This window comes from Barbus barbus (assembly GCF_936440315.1).
Source record: "Barbus barbus genome assembly, chromosome: 8".
Classification (NCBI taxonomy): Eukaryota; Metazoa; Chordata; class Actinopteri; order Cypriniformes; family Cyprinidae; genus Barbus; species Barbus barbus.
Window position 1 is genome coordinate 35210001 of NC_136736.1, and position 22500 is coordinate 35232500.

Consider the following 22500-nt stretch of genomic DNA (forward strand, 5'->3'; position numbering starts at 1 on the left):
AACAGAACATTTTCAGAAGCCGAATGTGTTTCGTGACTCATCTCTGTCCCGCAGACATTCCAGACCAGTGTTCCCCGAACCCCTGCAATCATTACGGGACGGTGCGCTGTGAGGACAAAAAGGGCGAATTCCATTGTCATTGTTTCACAGGATGGAGCGGTGCCAGGTGTGAGAAAGGTACAAACACACATCAGCTGTTCAGACACGCATTCAGGTTAAAGTTGCTGATGAATATTATTCTCTGGATCATTTATACAAAAACAATGAAAATGCGGTTCATACAGACAGTATCTTAACCACAGACTGTAAAAAAATGCACGTGTCTACAATTCCTTCCACTATAGAAAAGTGAAGCCAAAACATCCCAGTAGAACCACTGTTATCTTGTGGCGGTGATGTCCTTTGGAGTCTGAGTCTGCGCAGTAGTGATGTGAGGTGGAGTCGCTGTATCAAAGTCCTGCCCAAACTCATGGAGATCCAATCACAAGCTCACAATCATGACACCACACCCCATTTTTATAGCATCAAATAACTCATTTAAGGGGTCATGTGATGCGATTTCAAGTTTTCCTTTCTCTTTGGGGTGTTACAAGCTGTTTGTGTATATATAAGACCCGTAGAGTTGCAAAGACTAAAGTCTCAAACCCAAAGAGATATTCTTTATAAAAGTTAAGACTCATCCACACCTTCCTAAAACCCCTCATTCAAACACACCCCACATGTCTACGTCACGGTGTGGGAAGATTTCCATAAAACCACCCAAATGTATACACAATGAAAGAAGGCGTAATTTTATTCTTGCTGTAGTATTGTTGTCGTGGAGACGCTGTGTGTTTCCAAATACACACATTGAGGTATTCGGCCAATCACATCGCACTGATAGCTGGCCAATCAGAGCACACTGCACTTTTCAGAAAGATGAGCTTTGTAAAAATCGATGTGTTTCAGAAAGGCGGGGCAGAGAGGAACAACAATAATATACGGCATGTGGAAAATAATGTGTTTTTTTAACCTTTAACCGCATAAACACATTTGCATTACACCAAATACACAAAATAATGTTCTTTTTAGCATCTTCATATGACCCCATTAAAAGCAAACATATAAAAAAAAAAAAAAAATGACTTGAACATACATCAGCATGATAAGAACTACCCAAAACGATAGAAACCATCTTTGGGGAAAATGTGTTTGAAATGTAATTTGATATTTTAGTCTGACTCACATCTCATTTGTTTACATAGAGAGGGTGGGGTTTATGAGCTATACTGCAGCCAGCCACCAGATGGCGATTGAAATATTCTGTCTTCACTTTTGAGGACGTGTATGGCACACCTGATTTGAACACATCAATTATGGTTATATATTTCATATTCTCATAGATTGCATTTCTGAGAGCCTTCCACATGCGTCTAGATTTTTAAAGATGTCTGGTTTCATCATCGGGAACATCTCGATCTGTTGCTGTGATAACATATTGATGGTGATGTTTAGCTCTGAATGTCATTGAGGATGTGAATGATGCAGCACTTCCTGTTCTGTTCTTCTGCTGACCTGTGCTCATATCAGATGATGCACAATGCTTTTATAGTAGCACAGGTTGTGCTAGTAGATCTCGAATCCTGCAGGATCATCCATCATGTTCTCTGAGTCAGCAGGAGCGGAGCAGTTTCTTTTGTACCGAAACACTCAGAATTCCAGTGTGAGTATAGTTTGCCAAGTTAAGATTCATTAGAACACCTTAGTAACCATCTAGCAATGCCATAGCAACTGCAAACAACTACTCACTACACCTTAGCACCACATATTAATGGCCTAGAAACCACCCAAAACACCCTAGCAACTGCTTAGCAACCAGTTTAGAACACTTTAACAACCACATAACAATGCCTTGGCATTCACTCGGAACACCCTAGCAACTGCATAGCAACTATGTTAGCAACCATTTAGATCACATGACAACACCTATTGTTAGGATAATCACCCAGAACACCTTAGCGACTACATGGCAACAAATTAGATCACCTTAGCAACCACATAGCAACACCCTGGCAATCACCCAGAACACCCTAGCAACTGCATAGCAGTGTGTTAACCAAATAATACACCTTAGCAACCTAGTAACAACGCCTGTTGCTATATGGTTGTCAGGATCATCACCAAAACACCCTAGCAACTGCTTGGTAAGAAGTTAGAACTCCTTACCAATCACATAGCAGCAAATTAGAACACCATAGCAACACCTTGGCAATCACCCAGAACACCCTAGTAACTGCTTAGCAACCAGTTAGAACACACTAGCAACCACATGGCAACAAATAGCTCACTTTAGCAACCCATATAGCAACACCTTGGCAATCACTCAGAACACCCTAGCAACTGTATTACAGTTAACCAAATAATATACCTTAGAAGCCATGTAGCAACACCTGTTGCTATATGGTTGTTAGGATAATCACCCAGAACACCCTAGCAACTGCATAGCAACAAGTTAGAACATCTTAGCAACCACATAGCAACAACTTGGCAATTAGTCGGAACACCCTAGCAACTGCTTAGCAACAAGTTAGAACTCCTTACCAGCCACATAGCAGCAAATTTGGCAATCACTACCTAGGCAATAAGTCGTAACACCCTAGCAACTGCTTAGCAGTGTGTTAACCAAATAATACACCTTAGCAACCATGTAACAACACCTGTTGCTATATGGTTGTTAGAATAATCACCCGGAACACCCTAGCAACTGCTTAGAAACAAGTTAGAACTCCTTGCCAACCACATAGCAGCAAATTTGGCAATCACTACCTTGGCAATCAGTCGGAACACCCTAGCAACTGCTTAGCAACAAGTTAGAACTCCTTACCAACCGACATAGCAGCAAATTTGGCAATCACTAACTTGGCAATCAGTCGGAACACCCTAGCAACTGCTTAGCAACAAGTTAGAACTCCTTGTCAACCACATAGCAGCAAATTTGGCAATCACTACCTAGGCAATCAATCAGAACATACTAGCAACTGTTTAGCAGTGTGTTAACCAAGTAATACACCTTAGCAACCATGTAACAACACCTGTTCCTATATGGTTGTTAGAATAATCACCCGGAACACCCTAGTAACTGATTAGCAACAAACTAGAACTCCTTACCAACCGACATAGCAGCAAATTCAGAACACCTTAGCAACTGTGTAGCAAGTGGATGTGTGAGTGTAGCCTTATTGAGCTGTGACTCATCAAACCTGCAGAGTGTCAGTCGCAGTACAGAGCTGCATTTACGTCTGATGATTCACGTTCAGCGGAAAGTGTGAGTGACTTTCTGCCCGCCGTCCAACACTGACTCCACCCACCGGTGCCGCTCCAGCCAATCGCGAGTTCCGAGATGCTCCTGAATGGCTAATGGCGTGTGTGTGTGTGTGTGTGTGTGTGTTTGTGATTTGCAGATGTGGATGAGTGCAGCAGAGGGAACGGTGGATGTGAGCACCACTGTAACAACACCATGGGCAGTTACCACTGCTCCTGTCGTCATGGATACACGCTCTCGGGTCACCACACGTGTCTGGGTGAGTGTGAGCTGGAAAATCTGACCAACACTAAACCAAACAGTACTGCTGTACACACTTCTGACATTTGCATCTCAGCTCTGATTTAAAGTCTTAAGGAAGTATTTCTTTTAGTTTGTGGTTAAAAAGTTTAATTTGGATTTTACTTCAATTTAGCTTAATGTTGCACTCCAAATATGATCATTCTAAAATGTATAACTATATATTTTCATGTATAAAACCTAATTTATACGGTATCTCTTACATTACAAGATTATTACATTTTTCACTGCTCATTATGGTGCTGTACTGTTCTGTTCTATATTTACATATTATAATATTTATTAGTTTTATACACATTTTTATTATTTTAATATTTATTAAAAACAATAATATAATTTTCCAAACCCACATGGCCCTGTTTTTTTTTTTAAACTCACTTTAATATTATAAAAAAGTTATTAAATTCTAGTTACTAATTGCATCTTCAACAGTGTAATTAGATTACTGTAAAAAGTACTCTCTTCAAAAAGTATTTAATTACTTGTTACTAATTACTTTCTAAATCCTATATCAACCTCGACAAGTTAATGATACGAGGAGGATAGACATGAAACGCTTTTTTAATTCTTTCAAGTAACTTCAATTATTCTGCTCACACTTTACATTAGAGTCCAGTTCTCACTATTAACTAATTATTAACTATGACTTCTGCCTCAATATACTCCTAATTAATGCTTATTAATATTTAGTAAAGTAGTTGTTGACAATTAAATTTAAGAATTGAGTACGATTAAGGATTTAGAATAAGGTCTTGCAGAATAAGACATTAATATGTGTTTTAATAATAATAATAAACAGCCAATATCCCAGTAATATTCATGCTAATAACCAACTAGTTAATATTGAGAACTGGACACTAAAGTGTTACCAATATTCTTATTAACTCAAAGTATTTAAAGTGAGAAGGGAACATAAAAAGCATGCATTTTAAGGTTAGACTTTAAATTTAGATGTTAAATGCACTATTATATTGTATTGTATATAAATGTTCTACAGTCTATACACAGTATTAAGTTCAATTACATAAGAAGTAACTAATTAAATTAGAGAGAAATCCCTTACTTTACTTATTCAAGGGAAAAGTGATTAAATTACAGTAACTAATTACTCAGTAACTTGTTCACCCAACACTGGTCTGTATCTTTCTGCCACACGCTGCAATATAATATTGAATTATAATATGCTAAATATAATATATGATGTTCTTGTTTTAGTCACTTTCTCCTCCAGAATGAAAACAGATTATTATATAAATCATGTTTATCAGCTGTGCGTCTGGATTATGAAGCAGTGAGATGTTTCCTGGTTTCTCCACAGATGTGAACGAGTGTGTGGAGACTCCAGATGTGTGCGGATCTGCACGCTGCTCAAACCTGGACGGGAGCTACGACTGCTTGTGTGAGGATGGGTTCGACTACGACAACATCACCAAGAGCTGTGTAGGTGAGTTCACAGGATCCCAGCGTACAGTGAGGTGATGCTCCTATAGAGAGATCTAGAACTGATCAGTCTGTGCTGGACACACATTCTCAAAAACTAGTGCTCATTTCACCAAAATAACACCACGTGTTCATTCTCACATGAGATGGACTGCTAAAGCAATAAGCCGTTGTTTACAGTGAATTTATAACAGGGGCATTGTTAGGCACAACACGAAACCCCCTTAGCTGTTATATATTCACTGCAAAACACGGCTTCACGGGGCTTACTGATTTTATAAAATGGTTATTTCATATTTGTAGCAGGTTTCACAAAATAAAATAAAGCAATAAAATATAATGGTATTAATAAAAACATTATTCTTCCGCCAAACAATGTAGTTCCTCAGAAACTGTTGTGGTTGCAACAAAGTGGTTGCTGAGCAACACACAGACGTAAACGAAGGTGTGTGTGTTTATAGTGTAATTGACAACAGCTTCTGATGTGACTCAACCAATCAGAATCAAAGACAACTATCCCTTGTACAACAGTAACTATGCCTCAATCAGTGTTACTTTAGTATTATATTATAGTTTCTAGTCATATTTTTTGTTTTCAGTTTTGTTAAAGTTTAGTCATTTTGTTGAGTATTTTTTGTCATTTAAATTTTTTTTTTATTAATATTTAAATACATTTTAAATATTTAAGTTTAAATATTCCTTAAATAACTAATGAAAATGATAAATGATGCCTTGCCAAATAGCTGAAATAATTTTCTTGTTTGTTTTGTTTCAGTTAACGTTTATTTTATTTCAATTAACAATATTTTATAGTTTTGATTTTTAGTTTTCTAGTTTTCATTTAATTTATATTTTAGTTTTATGTTTAGTAATTTTAGTTTTTTTTGTCATTTTTGTTTTTTTGTATATATATATATATATCTTTTATTTATATATATATATATATATATTAGTTTTTGATTCAGTTTTGGTTGTAGTTATTTGAAGTCATCAAGCTAAACTAAATGAAAATGAGAAAAGTTGCTTTGGCAAATAGCTGTTTTTTTCTCATTTCAATTAACTTTTTTTTTCCAAATAACTTTTTTTTTTTTTTAATGGTTTGAATTTTAGTTTTCATTTCCATTTTCATTTAAGTTTTAGTAATTTTGTTGTGTGCTGTTTTTGTTTTTTTCCTTTATTAATAAATTGTCCATATAGTTTTCATTCATTTTTATTTCATTTATTTTAATTTTATTTTAGTTATTGTAGGACATCATGCAAAACTAAATGAAAATGAGAAAAGTTGCTTTGGTAAATAGCTGAAATAAGATCATTTTTTAAATTTATTTCAGTTAAGATTTATTTTATTTTCAGTAACAATTTTAGTTTTCTTCTGCTTTTAGTTTCAGTTAAGGAGAATAGCCCTGCTCTGAATGTGAGCTGATTATTTCATCATAATGTTTCCATCTCATTATATGATGTGCTTTTGGGAACATGTCTTTTTTGTGGCTTTTCACCTAGTCAGAGGAAACTGCTTACATAATAGATCCACTTCAGTTCTTACACAGTCGACCAAGGAAAGTTCCTCCAGGTCATTTGTGGTTTGTCCATTAAACATCTTTCAGGATTCCCATCATCAGTGTTACATTCATATTTCCACAGGAAACACAAAGATTCATGTTCACTGCTTTCTCCTTCTAATCTCATATGTGTCAGCATGTACTATTACATCCAAAACAAGAGTAAAGATTCTATAACGTGTGCGTCTTTCACTCCGGGTCTCTTCTTAAAGACACAGAGCAGGTGAAGAAGGAAACGCTCAGATTAGGTTTATGAATGCTGTGTTTTTAAACGAATGAGAGCTAAAAGTGTTCATCTGGTGTTGATGAATAGAAGTATTGAGTGTGTTTGAGGATGTTGGTGTGTTTGAGCTCATGAGTCGCTCCTGTTGTTCCGGTCAGACGTGGACGAGTGTGAGACGCACGTGTGTGAGGAGGAGTGTGTGAACACACCGGGAAGTTTCCGCTGCTACTGTGACGGACGGCAGGGGAAGAGACTGGGACAAGACTTCAGGAGCTGTGAGGTGATCTCACACACACACACACACACACACACACACACACACACACACACATACACTCACACTACACACTCTCACACACACACACACACACACACACACACATCAGTACACACACACACACACACATCAGTACACACACACACACTCACACTACACTCTCTCACACACACACACACACACACACACACACACACACACACTCACACACACACATGTTGGTTTTTGTGGTTTATGGGGACATCCCATAGGCGTAATGGTTTTTATACTGAACAAACTGTGTGTGCTATTGCCCTACACCAACCCTACACCTAAACTTAGCCCTCACAGGAGACTTTGTGCATTTTTTATATATATATATATATATATATATATATATATATATATATATATATATATACATACATACATACATACATACATACATACACACACACAAATAATATATATATTAATTTTCATTAATTTTTTTTTTCAGTTTTAGTTATTTTAGTACATCAAGTTAAATTTTATTAAAATGTTAAATGTAACGTTGGAAACTAGCTGAAATAAATTTAAAAAATTATTTCCGTTATCTTTGATTTTAAGTAACGAAACTCTTTTTATATAGTTTCTAATTTTAGTTAAAGGTTTAGTTAACTAATAACCCCGCATTAACTTACTAATAACTGGCATTGAAAACTAATAAAACGATAAAAGCACATAAAATTACTAAACCTTAAAATCAAAATGAAAACAATACAGAAATAAAAAGAAAATACGGAATGAAAATATAAATAAAATCTAATTGAAAATATCAAAATAAGTCTTGTTTTCAGTTGTTGTTGAGCTCATTCACTCTCGTGTGATTTAGTGAGAATGCTTTGCTCCTCTTCCTCTCTGTGTCTGAAGGCCATCGAGCTGCAGCGGTCGCTGGACATGAGGAGGAACTCTCACTCGCTGTATCTCGGACGCATGTTCAGCGGGATTCCTGTGGTGCGACTGCGCTTCCGCCGCAGGGTTCAGACCGGGTCAGCACGCCTGCAATCTCGTGTTGCTTTCTTTTATTTCATTTATAGAGCACAGATCAAACATTTCAGTTACACTTGATTTTGGAATTCTTTCCAGAATTGGTCTTGCATCTCACAGCGTATATTGTCTCATATCAGTTCCCATCGATACACTTTCACACCAATTAAACAAACAATACTATAAACGCACCTTAATACTAAAACAGTAGTATTAAAACCCATTTAATCCCACAATAGTGACCGTAAAAATGCTTTTCATTTATAAAGCTCTAAAAACCTCACTGACTGATGTTTTAGTGCACTTCCTGCAAATATGGAAAACATATCAGTTCAATATGAGCAGATTGTGTCACGTGACCAGAGCAGAATCTTGAGAAGATGATGACTGCATCAAAGCTCCGAAACAAAAGACTAGTAAAGTATGTTAATATAAGGATTTTTGGCACACGTGATCTTTAATGTGTCTAGTATTAATATATGAATTCTCACATATATTGAGTTTTGCTGAGTGTGGTCATAGAGTGAGTAAACATGATGATGCTCACAATAGTGACCGCTGGGATAACACTGAACTTAGGAATACAATATAAATCCAGATGCAGTTGTGAGTGAAAATTACACTAAAATATTGCACTAAATTAAAAGATCAAAATAAATTAAGTGAATTTTGCATAAAACAAGTAAAATAACACCCCACTGGCATAATAAAAATGAGACCAACATCTCAGAAAGGAAAAAGACTGATAAATAAAACAATCCATCTCAGATCGATCTGTTGAGCCAAAAGCTAACTCTAATAAATACATTAGAGTTAGTGTGGCGTCGCGTTTGATGCTGACTTCCTGTTTCCTCTCAGATTCAAGGCAGAGTTTGACCTCAGGACCTACGACCCTGAGGGCGTGATCTTCTTTGCTGGTGGCCACTTGAACAGCTCCTGGATTGTTCTGGTGATGCATCATGGGAAGCTGGAGCTGCAGCTGAAGTATGGAGCTGTGAGTCGAGTGACCAGCAGTGGACCGCAGGTCAACGACGGCCAGTGGCATAAGGTCAGAGGTCACTGCAGGGGTCACACTAGTAACAGACACAGCCGTTCACGTATGACACTAGGGCGGTGTGATAATGAAGAAAAATGCAATGCCTTTGTTAAATAATGCGATATTCAATATGCAAGATGATATTGCTTGAGTAAGTGTGTAAAATTAATTAAAATTCTATTTGAAAAAAATAGAACATTCTTTAAATAAAACATTCTTTCTTGGAACAGAAAGCATCACTACAACTTCTGAAAATGACCTGCAGTGTTACATAAAAACATAATGCCACAAATCTAACAAATAAACAAACCAAAAATAATGCCACTTATTTTATATCAATGTAAGTTTGCTTTCCGTTTATTACTTAAAGTACTCTTCAATAGCACAGCAAAAACTACTAGCCCAACTAAGAAAGTTCAAACATGATTAAAGACAAGCGAACAGTCAGTAAAAAATAAGAGCAAATACACAAATTAATATAAAAACATCATCCCTGTATGACACAGTGAGCACATGGGAGATGCAGGTTCGAGTTCGGCTTGCAACATTTCACAATCCTGTTCTCTCACGGTTTTTCCACAACTGTTTTTGTCCTATTTATTTAGAAAAAGGCTGAATAATTGTCTGTTTGTGTATTTCACTACAAAACTCTTGAAACTATCATTTTCTGATTTTTCTCTGAAATCTTTCTGATTTTTCTTTTGAATAATTGTTGACTCTTTCTCAGAACATTAACACCACCTTATGAATTCATATCCCACAAAAAATACCCAAATTAATGAAAAATAAGTTTTGTTCAGAAATACCATGCGTTCTAGACATTGTCTGTGTGAATTGCATTTTGTTTTTGTTTTTTAATAATAATTTATAATCCAGGCATAAAAAAGCATCAGGTCAGTAGCCAGGTTTCCATTCGAGGATTTTTTTGTGAAAAAATATTAATGCTTTAAAATATTTATGATATAGCTGATGGAAATGCCAATTATTGATTAAATTTCTCATCTTTTTTCGTTTAACTTTAGCGGTTAATTTGGCTTAACGACCGTTGGCTAGGAGAAATAAAATAACCGAAGTGAACATTCATATTTCCTATAAACATTAATCTGAAAAATAACTGCAGCTGTTTATGATTATTCCTGGATTATCAAGTAGCCTATCTATTTAATAGTCTATAACAAAGTACAAATAAATAACAAACTTTTTTCATCACACACACCATTTTATGGGTAAAAGGCCAGTTGGATGGAAACAGGCTGTTTTTTTAACGCATATTCTCTTTGTCGATAACAAACCAGTGCAAAAACTGGATGTAAACTTGATTATTGACCCTTAAAAGATTTATATTACTTCTTAAGTGTGCATGTTTGAAATACTTTAATTTTCCCTTCTGCAAATGAAGGCCTTAAAATGGTCTTAAATTGGAGCAGAAAGTCTTAAAATCATAAAGTTGCATTAAATGTTGCATGAATTTGTTTTAAAAAAGTAATGCAGATCTGCTGAAAGTTGCATTTATAGCAACACTTTAAAGTCTAAAAATACAACTCATCATGTGCTTACTAGACATTTAGGTTCCTTAAATAAAATAAAAAACACTTAAAAAGGTGTTTTAGAAAATCTTACCTTTACTTCATGAAAGCTGTTGTTTTTATTTTGATGTACATCAAATCTGAGGAAACTGAATTGATCTGAATAATGACTCTTATTTGTTGTCTTCTGTGGAGCTGCTTTACAGCTGAAATTAAATTAGGATTTAGCAAATGTTATTTCCTGTTTGTTTCTGTAAAGCTGCTTTGAATCGATTTGTATTGTATAAAGCGCTATAGAAATAAACGAGCCCTTCTGTCTCCTGATTGGTCCGCTCAGATCTCGGTGGAGGAACAGGGGCGGAGCCTCATCATCAAGATTGACAGGGAGGCGGTGATGAAGATCGCAGTCAACGGAGATCTGTTCACGCTGAATAAAGGCATGCATGAGCTCAACCTGACGGTGGGCGGCGTTCCCTTCAGAGACGACGGGCTGGTTAGCAGGGTGAGCTTCCTAAACACTTGATCATCTCACCACTGAGTGTTCTCCTAAATAGCAGTAAAAGATTTTAGGAAGAGTTTTCTCTTTAAACCTATTCACAAAGCTGCTGAGACAAACTTTTATTAAGGAATAGAGAGAAGCGCAGAGTAAATAAGGGGGCGGGGTTTCCCTCGTTGCTATGGGTGATGTCAGCATGCTTATTAACTATGCACACAGTGATTGGCTGATAGTCTCTGTCAGAGATTTATTCATGGAGAGATTGTAGAGCGCGATATTATGTTGCTATATACAAATGAAGGTTTAAAAATAATAATAAATAATAGATTTTAAAATGCTGGCTAAGTGTCACTAATTAAACAAGTATATATTCAGCTAATTGTCATTCTGTTCTGATATTTGCAATTGTTTAATTGAATCATAATAATAATTGAATGTTTATTTATGAACACTGTTAGTAGCTTGTTCCTGTGATTGTTGATCAGTCAGAACACTGTAAGAAAGATGGAAAAGATGCTAGTAATTTCCCAGGATATTATCCGCTGTAACCTGAACACACAGAACACAACGCATCATTACAAATGCAGGTGAAAATCCTTCATATTAACAGTAGATTGTGCTCTATTTTTACAGACAGTGTAACTACTAATACACTGCTTAAAAGTATTGTTCAGAATGTGTTTTACTCGTTTACTAGCTAATAAACATAACTTACTGTAATCGTTCAAAACGTTTTCAATAATTCAATGTATTTAGGAATATTTATATTTTAATATTATATTATGCATTTATATTATTTTACGGACAAATCTAAATGAACATAAAATTTATTTTTTGCTAAGATTTGATGTCGTGACAATTTTGCGTGGATTATTACGTAATGACATCATCGTGCAATGACATCACAACCTCATTTAGCAACTTTTAGCAGCAAATAGACCTTCCTTTAGCGACTTCCCCTGAAAATGATTTGGCAACACTGTCTTGGATGACATGGGGTGAGTAAATTATGAGGAAATGTTTATTCTGGAAGTGAAGTAATCCTTTAATTAATAAAGATTGTACACAGCGCTCATCTGAAGATGCTCTGTCTCTCTCCGTGTGTTCATGACGCAGGTTAACCCTCGACTGGACGGCTGTATGAAGGACTGGCGCTGGTTAACCGGTGAGGACACGTCCATTCAGGACACCATCCAGCACAACGAGCGCATGCAGTGTTACGCCGTCGAGGACCACAGCGCCTTCTACCCCGGGCACGGCTTCGCCTACTTCAACCACAGCCACGGTGTGTCACCATACATTATTACATGAGTCCCTGCAGCACAGAAGCAGTCATCAGTAGCACAGCTATATCTGTAGCAATAGCCAACAATACATTGTATGGATCATAATTATACATTTCTCTTTTATGACAAAAATCATTAGGATATTAAGATCATGTTCCATGAAGATATTTAGTAAATCTCCTACCGTAAATATATCAAAACTTCATTTTTGATTAGTAATATGCATTGCTAAGAACTTCATTTGAACAACTTTAAAGGAGATTTTCTCAATATTTAGATTTTTTTGCTCCCTCAGATTCCAGATTTTCAAATAGTTGTATCTCAGCCAAATATTGTCCTATCATAACAAACCATACATCAATGGAAAGATTATTTATTCAGCTTCAGATGATGTATAAATCTCAATTTTGAAAAATTGACACTTAAGACTGGTTTTGTGCTCCAGGGTCACATATATATACTGATACAGTATTTATTCATATTTTGCATTGGCTTTTTATTTTTATATTTTCAGTTTTCATTTTATTTTGTTTCAGCTTTATTTCAATCAGCAAAAACTATTTTTAATAGTTCAGTTTTTGTTAACCATAACAACACTGGTATGTGGCTTTATTGGGGGTGAATATGACCATTTTATTAGTTTTTATTTTTAGTTTTTCATTGTCATTTTAATTTCAGTTAAAGTTTTGGTAATTTTGCTGTTTGGTGTTTTTATTTTTATATGCCTATTTAGTTCATATATTTATTTCAGTTTTAATTATCTTAAATCAAGATAAACTAAATGAAAATGAGAAATGTTGCTTTGGCTAACTAGATTGAACTAAAATATGTTATATTTAATTTAATTGAATTTAATTGAACATTTCTTTTATGTGAAGTTACAATGGTTTAGCTTGGTTAACTGTAATAACCTGTTTCCTGTAGGGGACAATCAGACGCTCCGTGTTCATGTGACCCTGCGTCCCGCCTCCTCCGTAGGTGTCCTCTTTGCTCTGGTTCGTCAGGACAGAGTCCCGTTCTCCGTCTCTCTGTCAGACTATCATCCAGGGACACTCATCTGGACCAAGGTGTGTGTGTGTGTGTATGAGTGTGTGAGATGCTGATGTGTGGCATGTTCTCTGCTCTGAAGCTCCAGATGTTCAGTGGAGGCCAAAACCATCAGAACACGAGTATCTCCAGCAGCTAAAAATGGTTTGAAGTCAGTTATTTCTATCTTTTGCTGTAGTGTGTCAGTAGGAAACAGGAGGTTTCTTGAAGCAGAGACACAGTTCTTCTGGATTTAGTCTCAGTTTGTTCTGTTTCTTCATGTCATTCCAGACAGACTGATGATGATCTCAAAAATCTCACTGGATTATTACAATTAATGGCTAAATGAATGTTTCCTACTGACACACTACAGCAAAAGATACAAATAACTGACTTCAAACCATTTTTATCTGCTGGAGATACTCGTGTTCTGATAGCTAATTTTGGCACCGCTGTATGTGGTGTTGATCTGTGACCCGCAGCATGTGCTGGTGTCGTTCGGTGACGTGGTGGTGGCCAGTGTCCCGGTGAACCTGTGTGACGCTCAAACACACACTGTGAACGTGACGGTGTTCGGGAACAGCTCTCTGCTGGAGGTGGATGGGCAGCTCGCGCAGGAGGAGATGATGGAGAACGTAGATGCTCTGGATCTGACGTCCTCTTATAGCATCTTTATAGGAGGGATTCCAGGTGAGGTCTCACGTCAGTCTCATATTCGTCTCACTTCAGTCTCAGATCATTCAAACCAGTCTCACATCCATTTCACTTCAATGTGAGACTGAAGCGAGACTAGTCTTATGTCAGTCTCACATTATCTTGTGCTTTTAAATGTAAAAATGTGTTGTTTTTCTTTTTCTCTGTGATGGCAGTGTTGGAATCGTTGTGTTATAGTAATGGAAGTTATATAAAAAAGAAAAATACATTTTATTTTAGTTGATTTCAGTCACATTGCAAAAAATGATTTTCTTCCTTAGTATTTATGTCTTGTTTTCTTGTATAAATATCTACAAATTCTGGAATTAAGATGCAGTTACTTGACGAGTAAAAATACTTTAGATATTATGTCTTGTTTTCCTGAAAAATATTAGCCAAATTTTGTTAGTTTTTGCTTAAAACAAGCAAAAATATCTGCCAATGGGGCAAGAAAAATAATCTAGTTTAGTCTTTGAATGAAGATTTATTTTTCTTACCCCATTGGCAGATATTTCTGTTTGTTTTAATATTTTCAGAAAACAAGACAAAGTTTGTTCTACTTGTCAAGTAAATGCATCCTGATTCAACAATTTTTAGATAATTATGCTAGAAAACAAGACATAAATACTAAGGAAGCAAGTATTTTCTGCAGTGCATGTATTTTAGTTTACTAATCTGATGACTGTGAAATTTAAAGGATTCGTTTTGAACTAAAATACACTAATGCTCATAATAGTTATTCATAAATGTATTTTTTTCTGAATGTAGTAATAAAATGTGACTTTTTCAACTTTTCTATGAACAGTGCTATTCTGACCTGGTGTGACTTGTAGTCAGACGTGGCTTATTTTCTGAAAAACACAACAGACTTTGAGGCAAATGATCATGAGATGTGAGTCTCCAGAGGGTTCTGATGTTGTTTGTTTGTGCAGATGTTTCTGTGGTGTCTGCTCCGGTGTCGGCCTTCTACACGGGCTGCATGGATGTGCGGGTCAACGGTCAGCTGCTGGACGTGGACGAGGCCCAACACAAACACAATGACATCCGCTCTCACTCCTGTCCTCTGGTGGACACGCAGCAATAACAGCAGCTGAAGCTCCAGCACAGAGGAGCTTTAATACACAAAGGCCTTAGTAAAGCCGGATCCCTCGCCACACTCACGCACATATAGCACAGAGCCGCGTATCAATGTATTACTCGCATTAGACCAATCAAACACAAGCTACTGAGAGCGTGCTGTAAAATACTGTAACTGTACATATGCCACTGTAAAATGCTTTAGAGGAGGATGACTAAAACACCCAACTACCATTAAAGGCCTTCAGGCCTCGATGTAGGTGCTCAACTTCATCATCATTCAGTAGTTTGGAGGAGTTGGAAGAGTTTTTTGTAGTCCCTCATTTGAGTTCATCTTGTTTTTATTGTTGAAGTTTTGTATTTTGTTCATGTTTGCTCTGTGTGTGAGACTGAAACGCTTGATAAACTAATAAAGGTGGATGGTGTTGTTATGATGATGAATTCTGTCCTTAAGTCCACAGGTGTTCAGCGGCTCAGAAACTAACCTGAGGAGGGTTACTCTACACTGCTAGTGTTGAGACACAAAACAATTATTCACAAAAACATTAAGCAAAACGAGTGTTTTTCATGCACTGGTCTATGTTGCTCCCATATCATGTCTCTTCTTTCAGACTCATGAGACAAAAACATCCAAAACACATTTTAAGTGTTTATTTTATTGCACTTTTGCGTTTGTAGAAGTTTTTTCTCTTACGCCAAACTTTTTTTCCTCTTTATTCTAAAGGTTTGTTCATATTTCATACATTTTCCTCCTAAAAACATGTTTGGTTTCTGTCTGTTGACAGTATTTTCTGATTTATGGTGTGATAAAAAGATAAATACAAAATCCTTTCTGGAAAACCTTTAATATGGCAATAACATCAAACAAGACTTGAATTTAGCTTTATTCAATGTTCAGATTAATGTGCTGGAAATGAACACATATTTAAGTAGGTTATGCCACATTTGCATATTTTAAACAATGTTAAGCGCATACTCTTTCTGAACCCTTCAGAACATTTATATTTAAAAGACTAACCTTTATCATTTATGGTTTTGCCGTTTAAAATAGAAGCTATTCTTTTTTTTGTTCAGGGTTTTATTGAAGGTAAAATTATAAATTAATTTGAAGTAAAAAGTGATGGTCTTGTGCAGGAAACATATATGCAGAATAAACAGACAACGCAAATACTGAAAACACAGAGTCACATGGGAATATGGTTAATTCTTATTTAGAGGTATTTCTAAATCTAGGGGACATTCGTTTATTGTATTTTTAGATAAAGTTTAAGCATTTAGTAAATGCACCACAAAGCATCTTAATATGAATGTAGCAAAATATCGAACCGGCAGATAAAAAATTTAGTTTAATTGAGAAGTTCATGATTAAGCTGAAGTCTTTCTGTTATGCTTAAGTAACCAGTTTGAATTAAAAGCTTTTTTTTTATGAAAATGTTCAAAAGATTGTCTGTGCTTGAGCATGAAAGTGTTAAGAACATAATATTTTCTTGAGAATAAGATATGCTATATTGTTTAATACAACCTTGTTTAATACAACAAATTACATTTACTGATAAATCTTAACCATGCAATTGTCTATTAACTCTTTAAGCAGCAAGCATTTCATGTTTTTTTTTTATATATATATATATATATATATATATATATATATATATATAAAAATGTAAGAGCTATGTTAATTATAACAGGAGAGTTTACTTGCTAGACTATGAAAGTAAAATCTGTCAGTAGTTATGAATATATAGTTAGGGTTATGCAGCTTGTTTCATTTTTGAAAATACCCAATATATTTACTAATAATTTATGACAAGCTGATGGTTATCACAATGATTTTTAAGAACGTTTATCAAGAATATGAATTCTTTTTTTAGAATTCATTTTAGAATAAAAAAAAGATTATGAATTCTAAAGAGAACTTGAGAACTTTCACTCTTGAAAAATAAATGTGCCAAAAGGTGGTTTCCACAGTGATGCAACAAAAATATTCTTTACTTAAACAGTTTGTTTTGTTATTAAAGAAGAAAGTGGCAATTAGGAAGATTTTTTTTTCTTAATGTTTAGTGAATCCAGCCGCTGGATCGGTTTTACACCAGGACTGAAGGGCTGATAGAGTCACATGTCTTGTTATTAAACCACGTGTTATGCAGGAATCTGAATAATGTCAACACTTTAACGTTCTCAGCAGGATTCTCCTCAGACTCATGCTTCAGTTGATCTGACTGCAGAAGACTAAAGCAGCTACAGTGATCTGTGTGCTGAAGATGAGGATGGGGCGCGTTCTTGAGTTTTGCATTGAGTGTTTCAGCCTTATATGATTCAATGAATCAAACTATGAAGACCCCACTAAAGCAAGAGGACATTAAAAGCCAAATTTCAGAGGTTTTGGAAACTACCAGACAACAACATCGATCACATTTGCTACACGAATAAGTGACGATTATATAGACTCTAGGTCATTAGCAGCAGCGGCGGAGGTCACAGGGGTCAGACGCCTGTCAGAGGTCAGTGTTCCTGGCTCAGGTTTTTCAGCAGGCGTAAGGTGGAGGCTTCTCGAAGGGCCCTAATGAGTGAGCATAGAGCGAGGGAGCGTTTGGAGTCAGCATGTAGCCACTGCTGTCCTGAGATGTGGATTGAGTCAGTACGCCTGGATTCGTCCCGCTCTGAGACGCTGCTTGAGTCTCGTCAGGCGGGGAGGTCGAGACCTCGGGGACGGACTGACCTGCAGCCGGAGCGGGATAACCGTTCAGATGCTGGAGAACGAGGATGAAGAATAAAAACTGAACATCAGAAACTATGAGATTAAACCATATGTGTAGACTTTTTAGCAGCTGCTTGTTTAAACTACCTAGAGCTGGACGATATGATCAAAATCTTTACCACGACAAAAGTTATTTTCAACCACAGACATCATGATATGGTAATTCTGCCTGAAATCATAGATGTTACTAATTGAATTTAAAGCCATGGTTACAAAACCCACCAACATTTAAATATCTTAATAGAACAAAGCAAACCGATATTTAAATGTTTTAATAGGACCAAACTGACTGATATTTAAATCTCTTAATAGAACAAAAACCAACCGATAATTAAATGTCAATAGAACAAAAGCAACCAATATTTAAACCTTTAAACAGAACAAAACCAACCAATATTTAAATCTTTAAACAGAACAAAACCAACAGATATTTAAATCCCTTAATACAACAAAACCGACCGATTTTTAAATCTTTAAATAGAACAAAACTGACTGATATTTACATCTTTTAATAGATCAAAACTAACCAATACTTAAATGTTACTAGAACAAAACCAACCGATATTTAAACCTTTTAATAGAACAAAACTGATCCGATGTTTAAATCTCTTAATAGAACAAACCCGTCCTATATTTAATTCTGTAATTAGAACAAAACTGACAGATATTTAAATTTCTTAATAAAACAAAACCGACCAATATTTAAGTCATTTAATGGAACAAAACCAACCAATATTTAAATCTGTTCCTGAAACAAAACTGACCGATATTTAAATCTGTTCCTGAAACAAAACTGACCGATATTTAAATCTGTTCCTGAAACAAAACTGACCGATATTTAAATCTGTTTCTAGAACAAAACTGACCGATATTTAAATCTGTTTCTAGAACAAAACTGACCGATATTTAAATCTGTTTCTAGAACAAACCCGACCGATATTTAAATCTGTTCCTGAAACAAAACTGACCGATATTTAAATCTGTTCCTGAAACAAAACTGACCGATATTTAAATCTGTTCCTGAAACAAAACTGACCGATATTTAAATCTGTTCCTGAAACAAAACTGACCGATATTTAAATCTGTTCCTGAAACAAAACTGACCGATATTTAAATCTGTTTCTAGAACAAACCCGACCGATATTTAAATCTGTTCCTGAAACAAAACTGACCGATATTTAAATCTGTTCCTGAAACAAAACTGACCGATATTTAAATCTGTTCCTGAAACAAAACTGACCGATATTTAAATCTGTTCCTGAAACAAAACTGACCGATATTTAAATCTGTTCCTGAAACAAAACTGACCGATATTTAAATCTGTTTCTAGAACAAAACTGACCGATATTTAAATCTGTTTCTAGAACAAACCCGACCGATATTTAAATCTGTTCCTGAAACAAAACTGACCGATATTTAAATCTGTTCCTGAAACAAAACTGACCGATATTTAAATCTGTTCCTGAAACAAAACTGACCGATATTTAAATCTGTTTCTAGAACAAAACTGACCGATATTTAAATCTGTTTCTAGAACAAAACTGACCAATATTTTAATGTTTTAACAGAACAAATCCAGTTGATATTTAAATCTGTTACTAGAACAAAACCGACCAATGTTTAAATTTATTATTAAAACAAAACCGACCGATATTTAAATCATTTAATAGATCAACACTAACCGATATTTAAATCTCTTAATGGAACAAAAACCACCTACATTTAAATCTTATAATACAACAAAACTGACATTTAAACATCATAACAGAAAAACATTTTCTACAGTAAGACTCAGTCCTGTTGGTGTCCTGATCATCTGACTATCATGAGTCCTCACCTGCATGGGCAGTGGGTAGTTTGGGTAGGCGGGTAGTGTTTGTCCGGAGGGGCAGAAGCCGGTGTAGCTGATCAGGTGTTGGGTGGGGTTGTACAGGATGTGAGGGGCCGGAGCTGGACTGGGTGTCGTGTGACTGCGAGCCGCAGGAGCCTGAGTGCGCGCACACACACACACACACACACACACACACACACACATCAACTACAGACTCATTAAGACACATGAATGTAGAAGCTGTCATACGGATAATGAGAATTATTGTTATGTTAAAGCTGATAATTGAAATTATACATGTAAATAGCTTTGTCTGCTTCTAATTTATTTATTTATTTTGTACTGTTATTAATTTAATTAGTGAAGTAAGCCATCAAAACAATGCAAAAATAATGCATTTTTCACTCAGGAACAGAATATTGCTCAAATTATCCACAAACTTTTTTTTTTTATTTACCCAAAAACTGAAAATTGCCAAAATTACTTGCAAATATTTTTTACTCAAAAACTGAATACTGCAAAAATGATTCAATAATAATGTCCTTTTTACTCAGTAAACTGAATACTGCCAAAATTATCCACAAATTTAGCTTTTTTACTCAAAAAAATGTCAGCTAATGCACCAGAGTTTTTGAGTGAAAAAAGTATTATTGGCAAATAATTTGGGCAATATTGAGAGAACTATGATCAATCAGCTCCAAAAAGAAATACAAAACCTGTGAAATACAAAACAGTGAGTCTGGTGGCTTCAGCATCTTCAGGCGCTGTATCTGTCATGACGGTGAACCTAAAACACTGAGCAAACACTCTAGTTTCATTTGTGTCTTGATGTGTTTCTGATGAATCCAGACTCACCAGGTCTTTGAAGGCTCCCAGTATGGCAGCAGTGATGATGCCCAGAAAGACGCCGAGCACATTGAGCGCCACACAGGCCCACAGCAGACGGTACAGATTCACCACATCCCAGCAGCTTCTCACACCCGTGAACTGATAGTACTGCACACGATAGTCCACGCTAACACACACACATGCAGTAAAACGTTCAGTAACACACAGCTGTGCTGGAAATGCTCCGTGATTGATGCGTGTGCTTCACCTGTCACAGTGGAATAAGTCACAGCAGTAGCAGGTGTTGCTCTTCACCTTGAGTGCACACTGATTACCGTAGGAATGACAGTTAACCTGAACACAGCACATCAACAACAATTCATCTACTTTATACTTTAAACTTGACATTATGAACTACATTGTGGCTTTTATGACAAACTGATGATGACATTCCTCATGTGTCAGCTGCTTTCACTCTTAAAAATAAAGCTTCCAAAAGAGGGTTTTCGCAGTGATGCTGTAGAAGAACCATTCTTTCAGTGAACCGTTCTTAACCCTCATGTTGTGTTTCAGTCATTTTGACCCAGACAGGATTTTCTTTGTCCAAAGGCTAGTTAATGTTATTGCATTGGACTAAAACCTTCTGACTTTGCCCACACAGGGTATCACAGCTTAACAAAATTGTGAGATTTGGACTGATTGATCGCAGACAGTTTTTGAATTAACATTTCTGAAATTATCCACAAATAATGATTTTTTTTTAAAACCCAAAAACTGAGATTATTGCCAAAATGATCCACAATTCCATCCAAACCACAAAATATTGCCAAAATGATCTGCAAATATTGCTTTTCTCTCAAAAACTGAATATTGCCAAAATTATCCACAAATCATGCTCGTTTTTGGGGGTTTTTACCAAAAAACCTGAAGATTGCCAAAATTGTCAGCAAATATTGTTTTTCACTCGAAAACTGAATATTGCCAAAATTAACTGTAAATATTTTTTACCCACAAACTGAATATTGCCAAAATTATATGCTTTTTGTTTACAAAAAAACCGATGATTGCCAAAATGATCCACAAATCATGCTCTTTTTTTTATATTTTTACAAAAAACCTGAATATTGCCAAAATTGTCAGCAAAAACTAAATATTGCCAGAATTATCCATAAATTAATGAATTTCCGTCTGGGATTAATAAAGTATCTATCTATCTATCTATCTATCTATCTATCTATCTATCTATCTATCTATCTATCTATCGTTTTTTCTTTACTCAAACTGAATATTGCCAATATTATATGCATTTATTTTACTCAAAAACGATCATTGCCAAAATTATCCACAAATAATGCTTATTATAATTTTTATTAAAATTGTATATTGCCCAAATTATCTGCCAATAGTGCTTTTTCCACTCAAAAACTGAGATGCATAATCTCAAATCAATAAGTCCTATGATCAAACAGCTTCGAAAAACAAAAACACACAAAACCTGTGCTAATTGACAGAATACAAGTTGATAAGACTGAATCCAAGATTTGATGATTTGGTAATTGGAGAGATTTACAAGCAATTTTTAAAAGGCTGGTAATTTTCGGCCAGCAGCACAGCAAACCATCAATGCCAACAAACAACCTTTATTTTTAAGAGTGTGCATAAAAGTGTCTGTCGATCTGATGATCAGACTAATGATTGATCAGACTGAAGTCATGTTCATATCTGAGCAGCAGAGGGAAGCAGAGCACATGATCATACACTGAGTCCAACCGGTTTATCAGTGACTGATAACCAAAGCCATAATCATCAGTGTGTGGATATCAGATGAACTCACC

At 35.7% G+C, this 22500-nt stretch overlaps 2 protein-coding genes across 4 annotated transcripts in view; one reads left to right on the forward strand and one right to left on the reverse strand.

The window, feature by feature from the left end:
- The window catches only part of LOC306873960 (growth arrest-specific protein 6-like), a 22234-nt gene extending 6558 nt beyond the window's left edge, over positions 1 to 15676 (forward strand). Inside the window, exons 5-15 of one of the 3 annotated variants that reach the window (XM_079423568.1) lie at positions 55 to 177; positions 3441 to 3560; positions 4920 to 5045; positions 6982 to 7103; positions 7992 to 8110; positions 8967 to 9156; positions 11008 to 11172; positions 12283 to 12451; positions 13377 to 13519; positions 13961 to 14168; positions 15104 to 15676. In XM_079423568.1, coding sequence (XP_079279694.1) covers positions 55 to 177; positions 3441 to 3560; positions 4920 to 5045; positions 6982 to 7103; positions 7992 to 8110; positions 8967 to 9156; positions 11008 to 11172; positions 12283 to 12451; positions 13377 to 13519; positions 13961 to 14168; positions 15104 to 15255 — 1637 coding nt within the window. In that variant the 3' untranslated portion in view covers positions 15256 to 15676. Of the gene's footprint in view, positions 1 to 54; positions 178 to 3440; positions 3561 to 4919; positions 5046 to 6981; positions 7104 to 7991; positions 8111 to 8966; positions 9157 to 11007; positions 11173 to 12282; positions 12452 to 13376; positions 13520 to 13960; positions 14181 to 15103 lie in introns of all 3 variants that reach the window. The other 2 variants (XM_079423567.1, XM_079423569.1) reach the window with 2 other exon arrangements.
- Positions 15677 to 17307: 1631 nt separating this feature from the next.
- LOC306874346 (transmembrane protein 255B-like) overlaps positions 17308 to 22500 on the reverse strand; it is a gene marked incomplete at its 5' end in the record, with an annotated part of 14946 nt that continues 9753 nt past the window's right edge. The window contains 5 exons of the mRNA XM_079424311.1: positions 17308 to 17998; positions 19844 to 19993; positions 20693 to 20852; positions 20934 to 21019; position 22500. The exon at position 22500 is cut by the window's right edge and continues 77 nt beyond it. Of these exons, the coding sequence (XP_079280437.1) occupies positions 17774 to 17998; positions 19844 to 19993; positions 20693 to 20852; positions 20934 to 21019; position 22500 (622 nt within the window). The 3' untranslated portion in view covers positions 17308 to 17773. The remainder of the gene's footprint in view (positions 17999 to 19843; positions 19994 to 20692; positions 20853 to 20933; positions 21020 to 22499) is intronic.